The 17,361-nt window shown below is 36.9% G+C and overlaps 1 protein-coding gene across 4 annotated transcripts in view; it reads left to right on the top strand.

The window, feature by feature from the left end:
• JAKMIP2 (janus kinase and microtubule interacting protein 2) overlaps window positions 1-9,927 on the top strand; it is a 177,672-nt gene extending 167,745 nt beyond the window's left edge. For all 4 annotated transcript variants that reach the window (XM_037801884.1, XM_037801883.1, XM_037801881.1 and 1 more), the window contains one exon: window positions 8,826-9,927. Coding sequence is in view for 1 of the 4 variants with exons in the window: in XM_037801883.1 (XP_037657811.1) it covers window positions 8,826-8,846 (21 nt within the window). In the remaining 3 variants the exon portion in view is untranslated. The remainder of the gene's footprint in view (window positions 1-8,825) is intronic.
• The last annotated feature ends 7,434 nt before the right edge of the window (window positions 9,928-17,361 follow it).

Below are 17,361 nucleotides of genomic sequence, written 5' to 3'. Positions count from 1 at the left end.
TTACTGTGGTATGTTTGTCACAATGAACAATATTGATACATTTATTATTCATGCAACTTCATACTTCATTCAGATTTCCTTAGTTTTTATTTATTGTCCTCTTCCTGTTTCAGGATCCCATTCCTATTTACCACATTACATTTATTCACCATGTTTCCTCATTTTATTTTTTTTTAATTAATTAATTTTTTGTTAGGAAAGTCATAGGCTTGCAGAAAAATCATAGAGAAATACTGAGTTTCCTTATACCCCTCTTCACACACACAGTTTTCCCTATTATTAATACTTTGCATTAGTGTGGTACCTTTTTGACAATTGAGGAAACAATATTATTACAATTATACTATAAACTCTAGTTCATAGTTTACAATTAGAGTTCAATATTTGTGTTATATGGTCCTATCATTTTTTTTTAATTTTATTCTGGTAACATATTTATAACCAAAAATTTCCTCTTTAAAACATATTCAAGCACACAATTCATTGGCGTCAATTACATTCACAGTTCTGTGCTGCCACCACGACCATCCATCAGCAAAACTTTTCCATCATCCCAAACAGAAACTCTGTGCCTATTAAGCTTTAACACCCCATTCCCTACCCACACACCAGCCCATCCGTGGTAACCTGTATTCTAATTTCTGACCCTTTGAACTAACTTTAATGATTTCATATCAGTGAGATCATACACTATTTGTCCTTTGTACCTGGCTTATTTAATTGAAAATGATGTCTCCAAAGTTCCTCCATGTTGTCACAAGTATCAGAGCTCCGTTGCTTTTTATAGCTGAACAATATTCTGTTGTATGCATATAACACTCTTTGTTTATCCATTCATCTGTTGATGGATACTTGGGTTGCTTCCATCTTTTGTCGGTTGTGCACAATGCCACTATGAACATCAGTGTGAAAATACCTGTTTGAGTCCCTGCTTTTAAAATCTTTGGTTATATATCTAGAAGTGGAATTACCAGGTCATAAGGTAATTCTGCATTTAACTTTCTGAGGAGCCACCAAACTTGCTTCCACAGCAGCTGCAGCAGTTTGCATTGCCACCAACAATGAGCAAGTGTTCCTATTTCTCTACACTCTTTTCAAAACTTATTTTCTGTTTTTTGAGTAATAACCAAAGCCAGAATTCTCTCTTAGTTCTTGGCATTTGACAGTCTGATTACCATAAATCTGGGCATGGGTCTCTCTGAGTCTATCCTGTTTGGAGTTCATTCAGCTTCTTGAATGTGTATATTCATGTCTTTCATTAAATTTGGGAAGTTCTCTGCCATTATTTCTTGAATATTCTTTCTGCCCCTTTCTCTCTTATCCCTCTGGGATTCCCATAATGCATTTATTGGTACTCTTGTTGGTGTCCCACAGGTCTCTTAGGCTCTGTTCACTTTTTTTTTTTTTTTTTCATTCTTTTTTCTTTCTGCTCCTCAGCCCAAGTCATTTCAATTGTCTCATCTTTAAATTCACTGATTCTTCTGCCAGCTGTTAACCCTGTAGGGAGTTTTTCATTTCAGTTACTGTGGTCTTCAACTCCAATATTTCTGTTTGGTTCCTTTTTAACATTTCTGTATATTGAGATTCTCATATTTTTCATTCATCATTTTCCTGATATCCTTTAATTCTTTCTCCATGTTTTCCTTTATCTCCTTGAGCATATTGAGGATACTTTTTTAAAGTCTTTGGTATATCCAAAGTCTGATCTTCTTCTTTGGTGGTTTCTAGATCTTTATCTTGTTCCTTTGAATGGACCATCATTTCCAATTTCTTTGCTTTGTAATGTTGTTGCACACTGTTCATTTTACCATTTTAAACTGTTAAGTCTGGAATTTAGTTCCTGAACTCTCTGTTCCTTAAGTTTGTGTCCAGCCAGCGATATGACAGAGATTTCCTTGAGTGCCAGGAGTTAAGAAAAACAAACAAACCAAGGCAAAAATCACCTTTCAAATCTTTGCAAATTCCTTCTTCCTTGGCTGGTGCTGTCCTTTAGAGTTAGCCCTCTTATTAAGAAGATCACCCTGAGGTGACTGAGCCTGAGTCTTGTCCTGGGCTTGTGCTTACCCACCCTGCTTTTGCTGGGGCAAATTCCTTTTCCTTTTGCCTGCAGGGCAAATTCTACAAGAGTGAATCAGAGGGGAGTTTCCTGGTTCCTTCTTTCAGGATGTTATCTGAGAGTTTGGTATCACTATACAGACAGTCCAGTATGCATATAGGGGTTATTCTGGTCCCAGGGACCCACACTGGGAGCACAGGCTGGCTCCACACAGGGCCAGGGATGGGACAGGGGAGGGGCTAGCAAGTGTGCTATGCACTTCTCCTACTGTCTTTAAAGCTGTGTTTTCTTTTTTTTCCATTTTTTAAATTTTAAATTCAGTTTTATTGAGATATATTCACACACCGTACAGTCATCCACAGTGTACAATCAGCTGTTCCCAGCACTACCATATAGTTGTGCTTTCATCACCCCAATCAACTTTTGAACATTTTCCTTACTCCAAAAAGAATAAAAATAAGAATAAAAATAAAAGTAAAAAAGAATACCCAAAGCATTCCATCCTCCCATCCCACTCTCTTTTTTATTTATTTTTGTCCCCATTTTCCTACTTATCTGTCCATATACTGGATAAAGGGAGTGTAAGCCACAAAGTTTTCACAATCACACAGTCACACCATAGTTATGCAATCGTCTTCAAGAATCAAGGCTACTGGGTTGCATTTCCACAGTTTCAGGTATTTCCTTCTAGCTATTCCAATACACTAAAAACTAAAAGGAGATATCTATATAGCACATAAGAATAACCTCCAGAATGACCTCTCGACTCCATTTGAAAACTCTCAGCCACTGAAACTTTATTTTGTTTCAATTCGCTTCCCCCTTTTAGTTAAGAAGACCCTCTCAATCCCATGGTGTATTTTCTTGATTGGGCATTTACCCTGTTACTGCAACCATTTAACTGTTTTCAGGAGTTTTAGGAAGATGGCTCTGCCAGTGTTGCTATTTGTGCAAAGATTCTTGGACGAACAACACCCCGGAAGCCTGCCAGGTTGCTTATAATGACACTCCTCTATGTTAACTATGAATTCCTGAACTTGATGGTTCAGTATTTTTACCTCCTATCTAGTAATAGTAAAGAAATGTTAAAAGGACACATAATACTGTTATTGTCCCAAAGTAAATTCTGTATGTAAAATCAGCCACAATTAATTGGTTACAGATTATCAGTTAAAATATGCAAATGTTTATTTTTTTATTCTATTTTTATTTTTTCAATTTCTCCTCTCACCCTTGCCTACAGGTGACATGTGGAGGACAAATGGCAATATGACCGATCTCTAGTATATTTTTGCACTTCTGGTATTTAAAAATAGGAGATTTTTCCTCTTTATTATTTTATACTGGTAAAGGAAGTATATAAGATGAACCACTGTACACTAGTTAATCATTCCTTTCTTCATGTAAATATGTCCATTAACCTTCATGCAGTCATATTAAAATTGTTTCCCTATCACATGCATTAGATTATTAATAAATCATAGAGTAAGGCTCATGCTTTCCTCATCTTTGTACCTTCATTGTCTACAACAGTGCCTGGAATATACTAGTTGCTCAATAAATTTTAAATAGATGGATGGACTGAAGGACAGATTGGTGAATGAATAGATAGCTGGGTAAATGACTATAAAAGATGACTTATGACATCTTATGTAGAGCCCTGGTTAGCAAGGTAACACAATACCAAAGTAATGTATCTGGTTTGTTCCTTACATATCATTTGGAGAATAAGTTAAAGACTGAATGCACAAAGGAATGAATAGATAAACAGATACATTCTCCCCTTCTCCATATAGGGGAGACCCTACTAATTGCTCTCAGTGCATGCACTCTAGACACTCCTTAATACATGTTCCACACAGCAGTCAGAGTGAATTTTTCTAAAAATAAATCTATTCATGCCTCCTTCCTGAGGAAACATCATCAGTACTATCAACTCTTTAATGTGGCCAGCGATGTCTGAAGACAACCTTGCAGACTTGCTCTTGATCCAGGATATCCCTTAATGAGCCTAATCCCCACCTGCCTTACACAGAGGGGTTGCCCAAGCTGTCTTTGTGCACAGAATTCTTTCCCTCCTACTTTATCTAGTAAACACCCAAGGCAGTGTTTCTTAATTTCCCTCCTGACCAAATTTTACATGCACTTAGATTTTTTTTATTGCTAGCTCTCTCCCTCATGGTATATAAGCTTCTTGAGGATGGAGAACATATTTGTTTTGTTCACCCTTGTGTCCCTGATATGTACGTAGTGCCTAGCACAGAGTAGTCAATCAGTAAATACTTGAATTATACTGATGATATCATAATAAGAAAGAAGGAGAGAACAGTATGGAGAGCCATTGTTTATTTAATACTTTCAACAACCCTGGAAAATAGATACTGTTCTACCTCTCCAAACCTTAATTTCCTTATCCACAAAATTAGCAAATAATAGCATCTATCTATTTCTCTGAGGATTAAGTGAGATTATGTAGGTAAAACAACAAGTATAGTACCTGGCATATAGAAAGGCTCATTAAAAGTTAAGTTCCTACAACATACCACGCATTCTGTCTTGAATTAGCCTTCCCAAATGTTCTTCCATTTTTTTAATTTTAAATTCAGTTTTATTGAGATATATTCACACACCATACAGCCACCCACAGTGCACAATCAGCTGTTCACAGCACAACCATATAGTTATGCATTCATCAATGAAAAAAATATCTTACACCACAAATCAAATGCTTAATATTAATTCATTCTTCTTGTCTCAGTATAAAATCAAAGCCTCAGAGAAGCCTCCCCTGATCTGGCCTCAGTTAGGCCGTATTCAATAATACAATGTCTTCCCCACTAGGAATCTTGTGGAGCAGCTGCCAACAATTCTCAGTGCCAGTTTCCTCCTCTGTAAATTGGGAGTAATAACAACAGCTACCATTTATCGGCTCTTTTACAATGTGATAAAAGATCCAATTTTATCGGATATTTTACAATGTGATAAATTGTGATAAATTGTGTATGAGGACTGAGGGAGTGAAAGGTGTCAGGGATGGCCTTTAGGTTTCTGGATGGTGTAAATGGTTGGATGGCAGTGCCATTTACAGAAATATGGAAAGCAGGAAGAGGGGCTGACTGCTGTTTGTGATTTGTGGTTTGGTGATAACAGTAGATAACAGGAGTTAGCTACAACTTTTTAATCACTATGTTCCTAAACTTGTGGTCCAAAAGTGTATAAACACCTTCTGGCAGTAGAAAAACCTGTGAATAGCAAACGTAAGTAGGGTATCAGTTTGTCTTGAGAAATATTGGCTGGGTATCTTCTGTGAACCAGGCAGTGTGTTAGGTGCTTGGATAACAGTCACAAGTCAGAAGTGACATCACCGTTCTCACTGACCTGAAGTGGGTGGGAAGTGGTAAAGTCTCAGGAATAGTAGTAGCGATCATTCTTCACAGAGGAGGGAACTAAAGCTCGGGTTGTTAAGTAACTTATCTAAGAGAGCCCCTGAGGTTCTGTAATATCCAATAGAGTCTTCTGAATCAAAGATCAATTTATATACTGTACAATTTTAGTTATACCGCACTGACCTTTAGCTCATTAAAAATTGGTTATCTGTGATTACACTTTGGATAACTCTAGTTATGCACACTGCCAATTTGAGTAAATCTGGATTTAATGTAAGAAATTATAGTTCCTGTTACAGATATTACTTGATTTTCAGAAAATTCTGGGAGCCTGCCTCTAAGTCTATTTATTTTGTTTCATTTACTGTGGATATATATATTTATATGTATATATATCACAAAATTGCTCATTTTAACCACTTTTAAGTATACACTTAAGTGGTATTAATTACATTCACAATGTTGTGCTACCATCACTGTCATCATTACCAAGACTTTTGTATTACCCCAAACAGAAACTCTGTACCTATTAAGCAATAGTTCCTCATTATTCCCTTCCCCCAGACTCTGGTAACTTCGAATCTACTTTTTCTCTGTTTGAATTTGCTTATTCTAGATATTTCATATAAGTGAAATCACAGTGTCTGTCCTTTTGTATCTGGTTTATATCACTTAATAAAATTATTTCAAAGTTCATCCAAGTTGTTGCATGTATCAGAACTTCATTTCCTTTTATGGCTGAATAATAATCCATATACCATATTTTGTTTATCACTGAATCTGTTCATGGACTTTTGGTTGCTTCCATCTTTTGGCTATTGTGAATAATGCTGCTATGAACATCAGTGTACAAGTATCTGTTTGAGTTTCTGTTTTCAATTTTGGGTGGTATGTACCTAGACTTAGAATTGCCAGGTCATATGGTAATACTATTTAACTTTTAGAGGAACTGCCAAACTGTTTTCCACAACAGCTGCAACATTTTACATGACCACCAACAACGTACAGCTGTTCCAGTTTCTCTGCATCCTTGCCAGCACTTGTTATTTTCCAATTTTTAAATAATAGCCATCCTAGTGGGTATGACGTGGTTTCTCATTGTGATTTTGATTTGCATTTCCCTTATGACTAATCATGTTGAGCATCTCTTTATGTACTTATTGGCTGTATCTTCTTTGGGAAAATGTCTATTCAAGTCCTAGGTCCATTCCATTTGTTTTTTAAACCAGTGTCAATGAGGGGGTTTCACCTCAAGAATGACAGGGAAGAATTGGTGCAGAATTGAGGATTTAAACTCTGATAGTATATAAATTGAAAGCTTGCCAGCAAAAGACTTGTTGTGTTTATATATTTATTTTATGTTTGCATACACACAGAAACACACACATATACACATAAATGTATATATATGATACCTAAAAGAGCTTTATATACATTTAGGTCAGTTCTCTTCTTTACCAGAGAATAGGGAAATTTCATGAGTTGCATAAACTCAAAAAATACATGAGTATTTCTTAGGTACTTACATGGCAAGCTCAACAAACATTATCTTACTTACTTCTACAGGCCTTTCATTTGTAACTATTCTTTAAGCTTCTCATCTCAGTGGGACGTAAACATGAACTTAAATCTATTTTTCTTCTCTCTCATCCTATAGTTACATCTGCAGTAGGTTCCATAACTCTTCAGCCACTTTCAGTTCTCAAAAGTCCTGTATAGTTTAAAAATCCATCTCAGACTCAGTTTATTCTCATGTCCTCCCTTATCCTACCTTAGGTTTGAGCCAGGTAGTCCTGTGGCAGAGGTGGTTCGCAGTCTGGCTCCAAGAGACCTCTTCCTCTTCCATCTTCAAGGCTCAACTCCTCTGCAGGGCAGGCAGAGAAGAGGAAGAAGGAAAAGATCCTCTCAATTCCGTTGGCAGTGGTTGTGGCCTCCTCTCTGGTGGTTGATGCTGTTTCTCTGGCTGTTCCTGACCAGCTCTGATGTATTTTCTGTGAGAGGTGACCAAAGACTGGCCCTTCTGGGGGAGCCATGTGTGAGTTCTTTAGAAGGCTGTGCAGACATGCGACTGCACTACTCACTGACCCACCATGGCTCAGCCCCTTCCACCACCACACTCTGGCTCCCATCACTGGTGATAGTTTGGAATGCAGCATGGGAAAGGGGCACAATTGCACACTACTGCCACCATCTCTGCCCTGCTGTCACTCCAATTCTCTGCTCAGATACACACAGATGGAAGAGCAAGTGTAGAATGTAAGTCTGCCTTCATGCAAGCACCATCAGTCTCTCCCATCACTCCAGTATATTGCCATGCCAGCCACCGCACTTCCTCCTGCTGATTCTCCTCTGTGACTCTATGACTCTTTCATCCCAGTCTCATTTAGTTTTGGGGAGCAGAAAAAGTGACTCTACAAATATGCATTCCAAATATTTCTGTCTTGCGCTTTTGGCAGGAATTTCTTTGACTATTTAATTTGCCTCTGTATAGTGGCCTGGAAGTGCCTCCTTTTCCTCAACTTTGGATCTTGATCATCATTTCTAGAACAGTAGTAAAGTCCTGCTACAATTAGTAACCTTATCGCATAAATGGAGAAATTGAGAGAGAAGTTAAATAACTTGTCCTTGGGTCCACAGATAGAAAGTGGAAATCCCATTTCCTCTGTCCATGTCTTTCAGACTTTAAGCAGCACATGATAGCATATCATCTGTGCCATTTGTGGGTTTTAATGAAACAGAGCATTATACTTCTTATACTTCTACCTACTTGGGACTCACTCAGACATGTGTCCTTAAAGAAGAGCTGGTCTGGGAGTCCTGAGTGACAGAGCCCAGGGAGCGCTCCTTCTCTGTGCCAACCAGGAAACCTGTGTGGCTGAGTTCCCAGGGAATCAACCAGCCAGGACCTTAAGATGAAGGCAATTTGCCAGTGGTTACAATTGTTGGGGAGAAAGTGTGACATACAAGTAAGTCATTAAAGGGCACAGACAGGCCTGCATTTTAAATAACAACTTACATTGATCTTTTGGGTTATGATGAATCAGTCGGTTGAACTTCTTAAGGCATAGCCTTGGAACACCCAAGAGGAAAAAGTAGCAGTGATAATAGTTAATATTTTAGAACTCTTACGAGGAGCCAGTCACTGTTAAATGCTTTGTATGTGTTATGTCACAGCAATCCTTAAAACAGATACTTCTATTTTCTCATATAAAATTGAAGTAACTTAACTTAGAAAGGTTATGCAAATTACACTAGATTATATAGCTTGAAGAGGTGGTATAGAATCAATTTTTTTTTCTTTTAAAAAGAGGTATTTTTTTCCTTTTTTATTGCGCTGTTGACAGAAATGATGATTAAAGTTTTTTTTTTCTCCTGTTTTCCAGAGTAACCGACAACAGGGGTAAGACCTAGAAAGGCAAATGCTTCCAAACCTTCAAAGATGGCAACATTGTTTACACAAGTAAAAGGGAAATCAAAAGCAAAGAATTACTCGGTAGCCAGGACTACAATTGTGTATTTGAAAGCCATTATTCAAGGTTTCTTCTTGACAGTTCCTACATGACCCTGTCGAAAATCTACAATATATGCTGCATTTACATGTATATGTCAAACCAGAAGAAAAGAACTATAAACATATATTGTATAAAGAAAAAAATTCAACAATGGAATCAGTTTCAGCAGATCAAGCGAAGATGTGTTTTGGGCATGGAACCAAAGTTACAATGAAACATTCTACCCCTGCTGTGCAGGGGGGGTCATTTTAATTTAACACCGCACCCCATGGAAACACTAGTCCTGATAATAAACATCATTTTAAAAAATCAAAACAACAACAACAAAAAAAACCAAGGGTGGGTGGGAAATGAAGCACGAGGAATACATATGAGGAACTATTTACAATAAAATGTTTAATTTGAAAAGTCTGGTTTCTTAATACAGGGATTTGCTTTTCTGTCTATATTATTGTTTTAAACTCAGGAACAGAAACATCTGCAATATGAATGGGAGGAAAAGCACTATCCAGTTTGCTTTTCTGCAAAAAGTGATGGTTGTGGAATGCATCACTTAGATGACAGTTGAGAAGCGGATCACAGTGACCCCAACTAAACTGACAACCAAGGCAAAGGACCCGTTGAACATAACCTAAGAAATAAAGGCAGGGTTGATCTTCCTTGACCCTCTCTTACATCCAGGTTCTTCCACCAACAAAAGACTGATCTCGTACATAGAAAATTAAGAAGATACTTTAAATCGCAAGCTCCCTGACTTAGTTCCGCTTAGAGAGCCAACATCTGTGGGGAACATAGGCCAGACAACATCTCGGAATCTCTCAATTTCCAAAATACTGATTTTTAAATGGCTGCTTAAAATTGCCTCCAAGTGAATATGTTATATGGTTTGGGTAAAAACACAATAGAGGTGATAAATAAACTAACAAAACTTGAGTTTGCCACAGAGATGTGAATATTAAACTAAATTGCATTAGTTTTGTTTTGTATATTTTTTTTTAAGTATCTGGCCTCTTGTCATTTAGAGTGATAACTTTTTTCCCAGACAGCTGACATTAACAGATAACTCTACTCTTTTTATATAGAAGTAACATTATGTTACTGATAAGGTCATTTTCTACTACAGACAATAAGAAGACTTCCTAAGTTATGCAATGTGGGTCTTGGATTCAGCTTTGAGAGCAAATAAATATTCTTGAAGAGTTAATTTTAGACCTTATTTACTATAGATAACAAAACAACCTCAATTTTTCAAAATTTCAAGATTTCATTTACAGGGCTAGAATTCCCAGATATAAAGAATGTGTGTAAGGAGCCAGAAACTCTTGCTATGAAATGCTACACCGATCTTTCCATACCTAGATCGGTATGATTGTTTGGGGTTATCAGTGGCATATTCAAAGCCAGAAAGATAACCGAAGAATGTAGAGGAAAACCTAGAGCTCTGGGATCCCAGTTTTTGTTCTTATATGTACTGCTGACCCAGGTGTCTTTGGCCCAGTCACTTAACCTCTCCGTGCCTCAGTTTCTTCAACTGCAAAATGGGGTTGAATGCTTTTTCATAATGTTTTTTGCAGTTCCGGTACAAGATGTGCTTAAAATAGCACAAAGTGCTTTGTATATCCTATGACTGCTTTGTTATTTGATTTTGTTGTAATGTTGAGAAAAAAGAATCCCCTGTGTAATAAAACAGTGCTTCAGTTTGGTTAAATCTAACCTGTCCCATCAAGCTATCTGGGACATTACTAGCAATAAAGATTGAGAGATCCAGAGCCAGTATCTCTAATAATCTATAGCAAATAGATCATATCATTCTCTTGAACAGGACAGAAAAGTGTTTCGTTCCAAAGATAAGCACCTCTTAACTCTCCTTATTGCATATACATTCCACAAAACAAAATCCCACTTTTTCCATAGGAGAGCCAACCATGAAATGAAGGTTTGGAGTGAATTGATAATAATATCACATAATTAGTCTGATGATCTCCTTCATTTTGGAACATCAGGTGTTATGTCCTACTGGGAACATACAAATCAGAGCAATCCTGCTGGATTCTGTGCTCAAACAGGTGGGTTCCAGACTAAATATGAACGTTAGGTTCAATGTGCAGGCAATGTAAAAGGAAGTGCCACTGAAAAATCTCTGACCCAACCCTAGCAAACCTCAGTCATGAAATATGGATGGGATAAATCATTTTGCTGTATTTTAGACTTTTCCGCTGCTCTTCACTGGCCATTCCAGGACCCATTTGAGCAAATCTGTACAGAATCTACTCCACCAAATGCATCTTCCTTTTCTTTATCTTGCTTTCCCCACCAAGAAACATGTCGATTTAAATTTATATCCAAGAAATGACCATGGTTAAAGTGATTTAAAATGTTGGCAAAAATAGTGTGACTTAATCATGTATCTTATCCTATAAATCTGATTGTATCAAATGCACACAAAATCAAACCAGAGCAATGACAGTGAGGATATCCATCTAAGCAGCTTCAGATGTGCCTTTTGCATAAGATCTATGAGGTTAGCAAACTTCTCTACGTTGTAAGCTAAAAGATGAGATTTTTATCAACTCTTGCTCATGATCCTCAAAGTTAACATATCACTGGAGGAAACTAAATATTTTGATAGCTACAGCTCTCTCTGATCTATTTCCACAATTACAAAAGCATCAGCAAAATTGTAAATATGTGTTCTAGTCACTCATGGATCCGTGGAAATGGACAAAATAAATGCTTCTCTTGCATATGATGCTCAGCAATAGTAAAAGGAATGTCTCGTTAATAATGGAGAGGTCTACTGTGGTTTCACTTCTTAAGGAGAGTAGATAGTCTCCACTCTGATCTTTAATTTCTGCCCCCTTACCATCCTGACACATTGGGCCGATGAGTGATAGCAATCAGAACGGCAGCCTTCAGGGTTTGCTTACTTAATTTTTCTTAAAAACAAAATATTCATCCATTGAAAAATAAACACAACTGACAATATTAAGATATTTTGCGATGAATGAAAGTCCCAGTTGAGCACAACTACTCAGGAAAATTTCCATGATAAAGAAAAAAGTCAGCAGACTATGTTTGTCAACCATACTGGAAAATATCAATTATCAAATTGACTTTTTTTAAGCCAACCAACTTTTATTTTAGGTAACAATGGAAGTTGCTGGAAAAGAAAATGTGACATCCCTTTTAACCTATGTCATAAGTGAAATCATTGCCAACAATGAGGTGTTTAGGGTAGAATAATAAGTTTTGTTTTGGTTTCTCTTTTCTCCACTAATAACTTCCCATGTGGGTGGCATGATTTTTCCCAATTCAGTAGATCAGAAACTATATGGAGTGACATTGCTGGGCTAGCAAGGGGACATTTGTCCTCCACTAGTTATAGAAAAAATAAATGTTTTGCCAAGTAATTTTTGCTACAGTATTTTATTTCAACTTGCTTTGATTGTTTTCAGTTTAAAATAAATCTCTGGCAAACTTGTCTTGTTTTCTTTTGCCTGTTTATTGTCAACTTGGTAAACTCATTGTGTAATTCATATGTTTGCTGTCTTCAGTGTTCTGCCTATGTTCATATGTGCTGTTTTGAAATGAAACATGTCTTTTTGACCTGCCTGGGTTTTCATGGAAACTGTATAAAGAATCTTTATTTGTCTTGTGTTGTTGTTTAAATAATTGGATCATGTGTGTTATGCTACATCAAAATAGATAGCATAGTTATTTTAATTTTTAAAATACTTAATTGCATTCTTTCAATTGCCAAAGAGGGGCACAGGATATATATACAAAAGACAGAATAAGAATTTGTTTGCTTATTGCCCCTTTATACAATTTTCATGACAAAGTACTGGTAATTTAATGGTAACTTTTAGCAACTTAATTCCATAATGTCAGTAATTAAACTTTATCTACTATATTAAAAAATCTTCTAAATAACTTCTAGAGAAATGAGTAAACAAAGAAAATCAGATGACTGCTTATGTTGTGAGTTAATGCTTCCAGAATGAGCCCGAGCCCCTCTTTGCATTCAGCCAATTTCTACCTTCTAGAAGGAAAAAAGTAGGTCATGAAGGTTTGAGGAAGAAAAGTATCTATTCTCTTCAATTGCCTTGTCATTTCTGTATAATATGTCACCTTGAGACTGAATTTCAAGCATATTGGCGAGAGGATTCAAACACATTAAAAGGTTGGAGTAGATCCTCAAAAGGCCTCTTCAAGTGCCAAATTGTTATGATTCCATCTTGGTACAGGGCAGGACAGATTCCCATTTCTTTGCTGTCTAGTTTGGCAGTTTAGTTCTTCCTAAATAAATCTTTGTCGTATTCAACTTAGTATATCAAGCTTGGAGCTCCAGGTGGTTGGTTGGGTGAGGTTCCATGTTTATTTTTGCATTGAGGTCTTTGTACCAGGCTAATATTTCCATCCCTGTTCTATGCAAAGCTCTGTAGGATGGAAGTGTGGTAGATAACTTTGAGCCGTCTTTGCCTATAATCAAGACTCCACAAACTTGCTAAGGGGTGGAAGATGCAATTTCCCAACCAAAATCAGATCCCCAGCATCCATTAATAATGGCAATCACTTATATTTGACCCACATCTCACAAAATATTCTTATTTGCCCACATCAACCATAAAAATTTCCCACAGTGAGGCATATAAAGATCCAAACACTTTTATAAATATGTGATGTACATATATACACATATATATTCTGTACATAGTATAATGGTGTGAGCACTTACTAAATGTGTACTTCTGTGCTATGATTGAGGACTTAAGGAAGGCGTTTTTCTGATGCTGTTGGGTAACTCATGTTTTTGTTTAGTATCTGGTATCTGTACTCTTCCCTTCCTTGCCTGCTTCTTCTCTCTCCTGCCTCATCTTTCCGTTACTACTATTTCATGTTGTTGACTGAGGCAGAGAACTGCTCATTGGTTTTCCAAATATCTAGGTCCACAAATAAGTCTTGTGGCTGTGCCAGTGGTTTTTTGGAAAGAGCACCAGAAAGTCCAACACAATCTACAGTATTAATATCCCATTTTTATCATCTAAAAATCCCATTCCAAGAAGGATCCATGCATGTTTTAACCTGCAAGATCCAATTCTGTGAGGACTCAAGTATAGAGCTAATATGTTCGAATGCATAATCTCCCAGATTCATGCTACATTAATGTAGCCAGGGGGCCAATTTCTCAGAGCTTTCATCCAATCGACTGCCTCAATTGGGTTTCTTCTGACCATCTCATTAGCATTGCTCCGTGTATTGTTTCAGTGCTTGTTTCTTAATGGAAGTAAAATACAAACGGACTGATTTTCACCGGAACAATCCTCTGAAGTACACCGAACATGTACATGTACTGTATGTATTAACGTAGAGATTGGAACCAACTTACTGTATTTAACGATTTATGAATGGTTATTTTATAATTTATGTATTTAATATAGGAAACAATGAACTCTGCTGTTTTAGTTTATATAAAAATAAAACAAACTGCATTTTTAAAAACCTTATATTGAATTGTTCATAGGTTTTTTATGGGATTTTTTGGCAATTTATTTTTATTTTGTTAGAGAATTTGTAGGTTTACAGGAAAATCATGCAGAAAGTAGAGCTCCCATATACCTCCCTTCATACAGTTTTCTCTAGTATTATTCTTTTGCCATATTTTTATTTTTTATTTTTACTTTTTCCCCATTACTAGAGAAGTTGTGCAATCATGCATAAAATACAGACTCTTACACCACTCCACTGCCAGCACCCTGCACTGGTGCAGAACATCGCCATAGGTTTTTTTGTTTGTTTATTTTTAACTTTAACTCTGTTTTTGAAAAAAGGGTTAGGCAAATCAGGGCTACCAGTATTATATCAAACAACAAACTCTACATCAAGAATAGTTAATAAATTTCTTCTCATCTCTCCACCCTGACTTTTTAATAGTACCTGCCAGGAGCTATGTGAGGAGAAGGAATCTAAGGCAGAGTTTACACTCGGGAGGAGATAACTGTGATCATTAATATGCCTGCCTGAGCACAGATTGGGAGAGAATTTTACCAGCTATTTGCCGTCCCTGTTCTGGATATTACTTCTCCTCCTCTCTCTGCCTATTCCTTTTTTCTCTCTTATAGAGCCACTGGATGCAACTAGGTATGTGTTACACTTACATCCATTATGCACCCAGTCCCCATGACCTGCTATGGGTTTATCCTCAAAGCTTAGAGTCTGAGGCAGGAAACAAATAAGAAATCAATCTGGTACAATGTGAGGTTCAATTTTGTAAGTCACTGTACAGAGCTATTACAAATAGTATCATTAACTGGGGACTCGAAAAGATCCAGGGTAAGAAAATTTCTTCTTTTATTTGTAACCTCTTTTCTTTGCTAGCTAAAAGTGTCAGTTCATTACATTTTTCTGTCACCCATTCATATGATCCATATATATGGTTCATATATGAGCCAGGAACTGTCAAATCCTAAAAACAAAGACAAGCATAAGGCATAGCCCTGGCCCCCAAGGACCAGAGTCTATGTTATTTTACAATGCTGAACAACTGTCTGAGTCTCTGAGAGAAAAGGTCCCGAGCATATCAGCACCCCATGAATTAGACAGTCATCATAAGGGAGTCTGTCTAATTTTATAAATGAAAAGCTCTGTTTGGATTAACTCCAATTCTGGTATGTAACTCATATGTGTTACCATGTCAACAACTCAACAGACCTCTTCTACCTCCAGAGGAAAGTACCCTACTGTCTTTCGGGGATGCTAAAAGGGGTGGGATAACTTCCTAGCACAGGGCCAGTGAGAGGAGACATTCACTAGACCCATCTAAACCCACACAAAGGGATTCCCCGCATATGCTCATAACACAGTCCTGCCTCGGGCCTAGTGATGGGTAAGTGTGGTCACGGAGGTGCAGCTGCGTGGCCAAATGCCTACCTACCCCATAGATAAAGATCTGTGCTGAGTAGCTGATAGAGAATGCTTATTATATTTAAGCAACTTTGTACTGACCTACAAAATGTGAATGTGAATTGTGAACTTTTTTTTTCTTCGAACATACTGTAGATAAAAATCTGTTTTTAACAAATACATTTTTGCATGTATTTGCACTTAGCAAATATGAAACCATTAGGTTTGATCAAAGCGTGCTGTAACAAGTCGTCATAGGTGCTGTGTTTACACTTGTTGCAAAAATATTGAGGACAAGAGCCATTACATCTGTGTCATCTATGTAAAGCCCCATATGACACATTTCTTTTAGAACTGAGGAAGGAGAAGAAACTTAAACAAAATAACAACCATGTTTGTGTTTCCTCAGGAACAAGATTTTTCTTCCCTTATAAGAGATAAAAAGTTTACCATGTTTCTCATTTTGTCCAGACTGCCTGGAAATGCAGAAACAAATCTAAACCTTAATTTTGATATTGTATCAATTCTTTTTATTTTCTTTCTATTTGATTGGTCACATTGTTTCACCTTTATTTTGTCATACCACCTCAAATATTTTTTGGAAAGCTGCAGGATATGAATTCATGGGCTACTATAGGAAACTGTGTAGAAAAATTATTCAAAACTTGGAAATAAGGTAAAATGATGTGTCTGTGTCTTTTTTATTTATTACACTTCAGGGTGGTTTCTAATATTCCATCTGGAAAGTAATTTGACTCTCAGGAAATACAACTGATGAGAGCCCAGATGTTCTACCACTCTGAAATATTAGAGATTAACCTATAGAAAACCAATAAGGTGTGATTTTTGTTCCTACCTAAGAAAGAAGATAACCCAAAGATTAGGGGTTTTCCCCCTTTCCACATTAATGGCTCTTGTTTCTAACATACCGCTTTCATTTCAGCATACCTTTGCCTATTATTCAAATCCTTCTTGACCCAGCTCAGCCTCCATTGGATCCTTTACTAATGAGGTAAATAAAACTTTGACACATGCTTATTTATTTTTATGAGAATGACCTTTTTTTAAACAATTTGATGACTGCTGTTTCAAAAGGCACTCAGAGAAGACATGGTCCTTGCTCTCAAAATAATGTAGATAAGACCCAGAAACAATGATGTACAAATCAAGACAGGATGATTACAAGTTGTAAGGACACCAAAAGCCACTAGGTATTCTGAATTAATATTTTCTTCCAAACCTGCTCCTTCTCCTATGTCCCCGAAATCAGTAAGAAATGCAGATGGAATCATGATGGATTCATGGGTTTAATTCTTGTCTCCTTTTCCCTAGCACTCTACATCCACTCCCTCACATGTTCTACTTCTTTTTATTCTTGAACCTGTCTTCTTTCCTCCATCCCTTCTACCAAGAGTTTTCACTTGAACTCTTGCAGTAGCTTCCCTGTTAAATCAAAATGGCTTCCAATTTTGCCCACTTTAAATATACCCTACTCATTTCCAGA

The sequence above is a fragment of the Choloepus didactylus genome, chromosome 13 (assembly GCF_015220235.1).
Source record: "Choloepus didactylus isolate mChoDid1 chromosome 13, mChoDid1.pri, whole genome shotgun sequence".
NCBI classification, from domain to species: Eukaryota; Metazoa; Chordata; class Mammalia; order Pilosa; family Megalonychidae; genus Choloepus; species Choloepus didactylus.
Note: the sequence above shows the minus strand (reverse complement) of the source record. Positions and strands in the feature narration are given on the sequence as shown.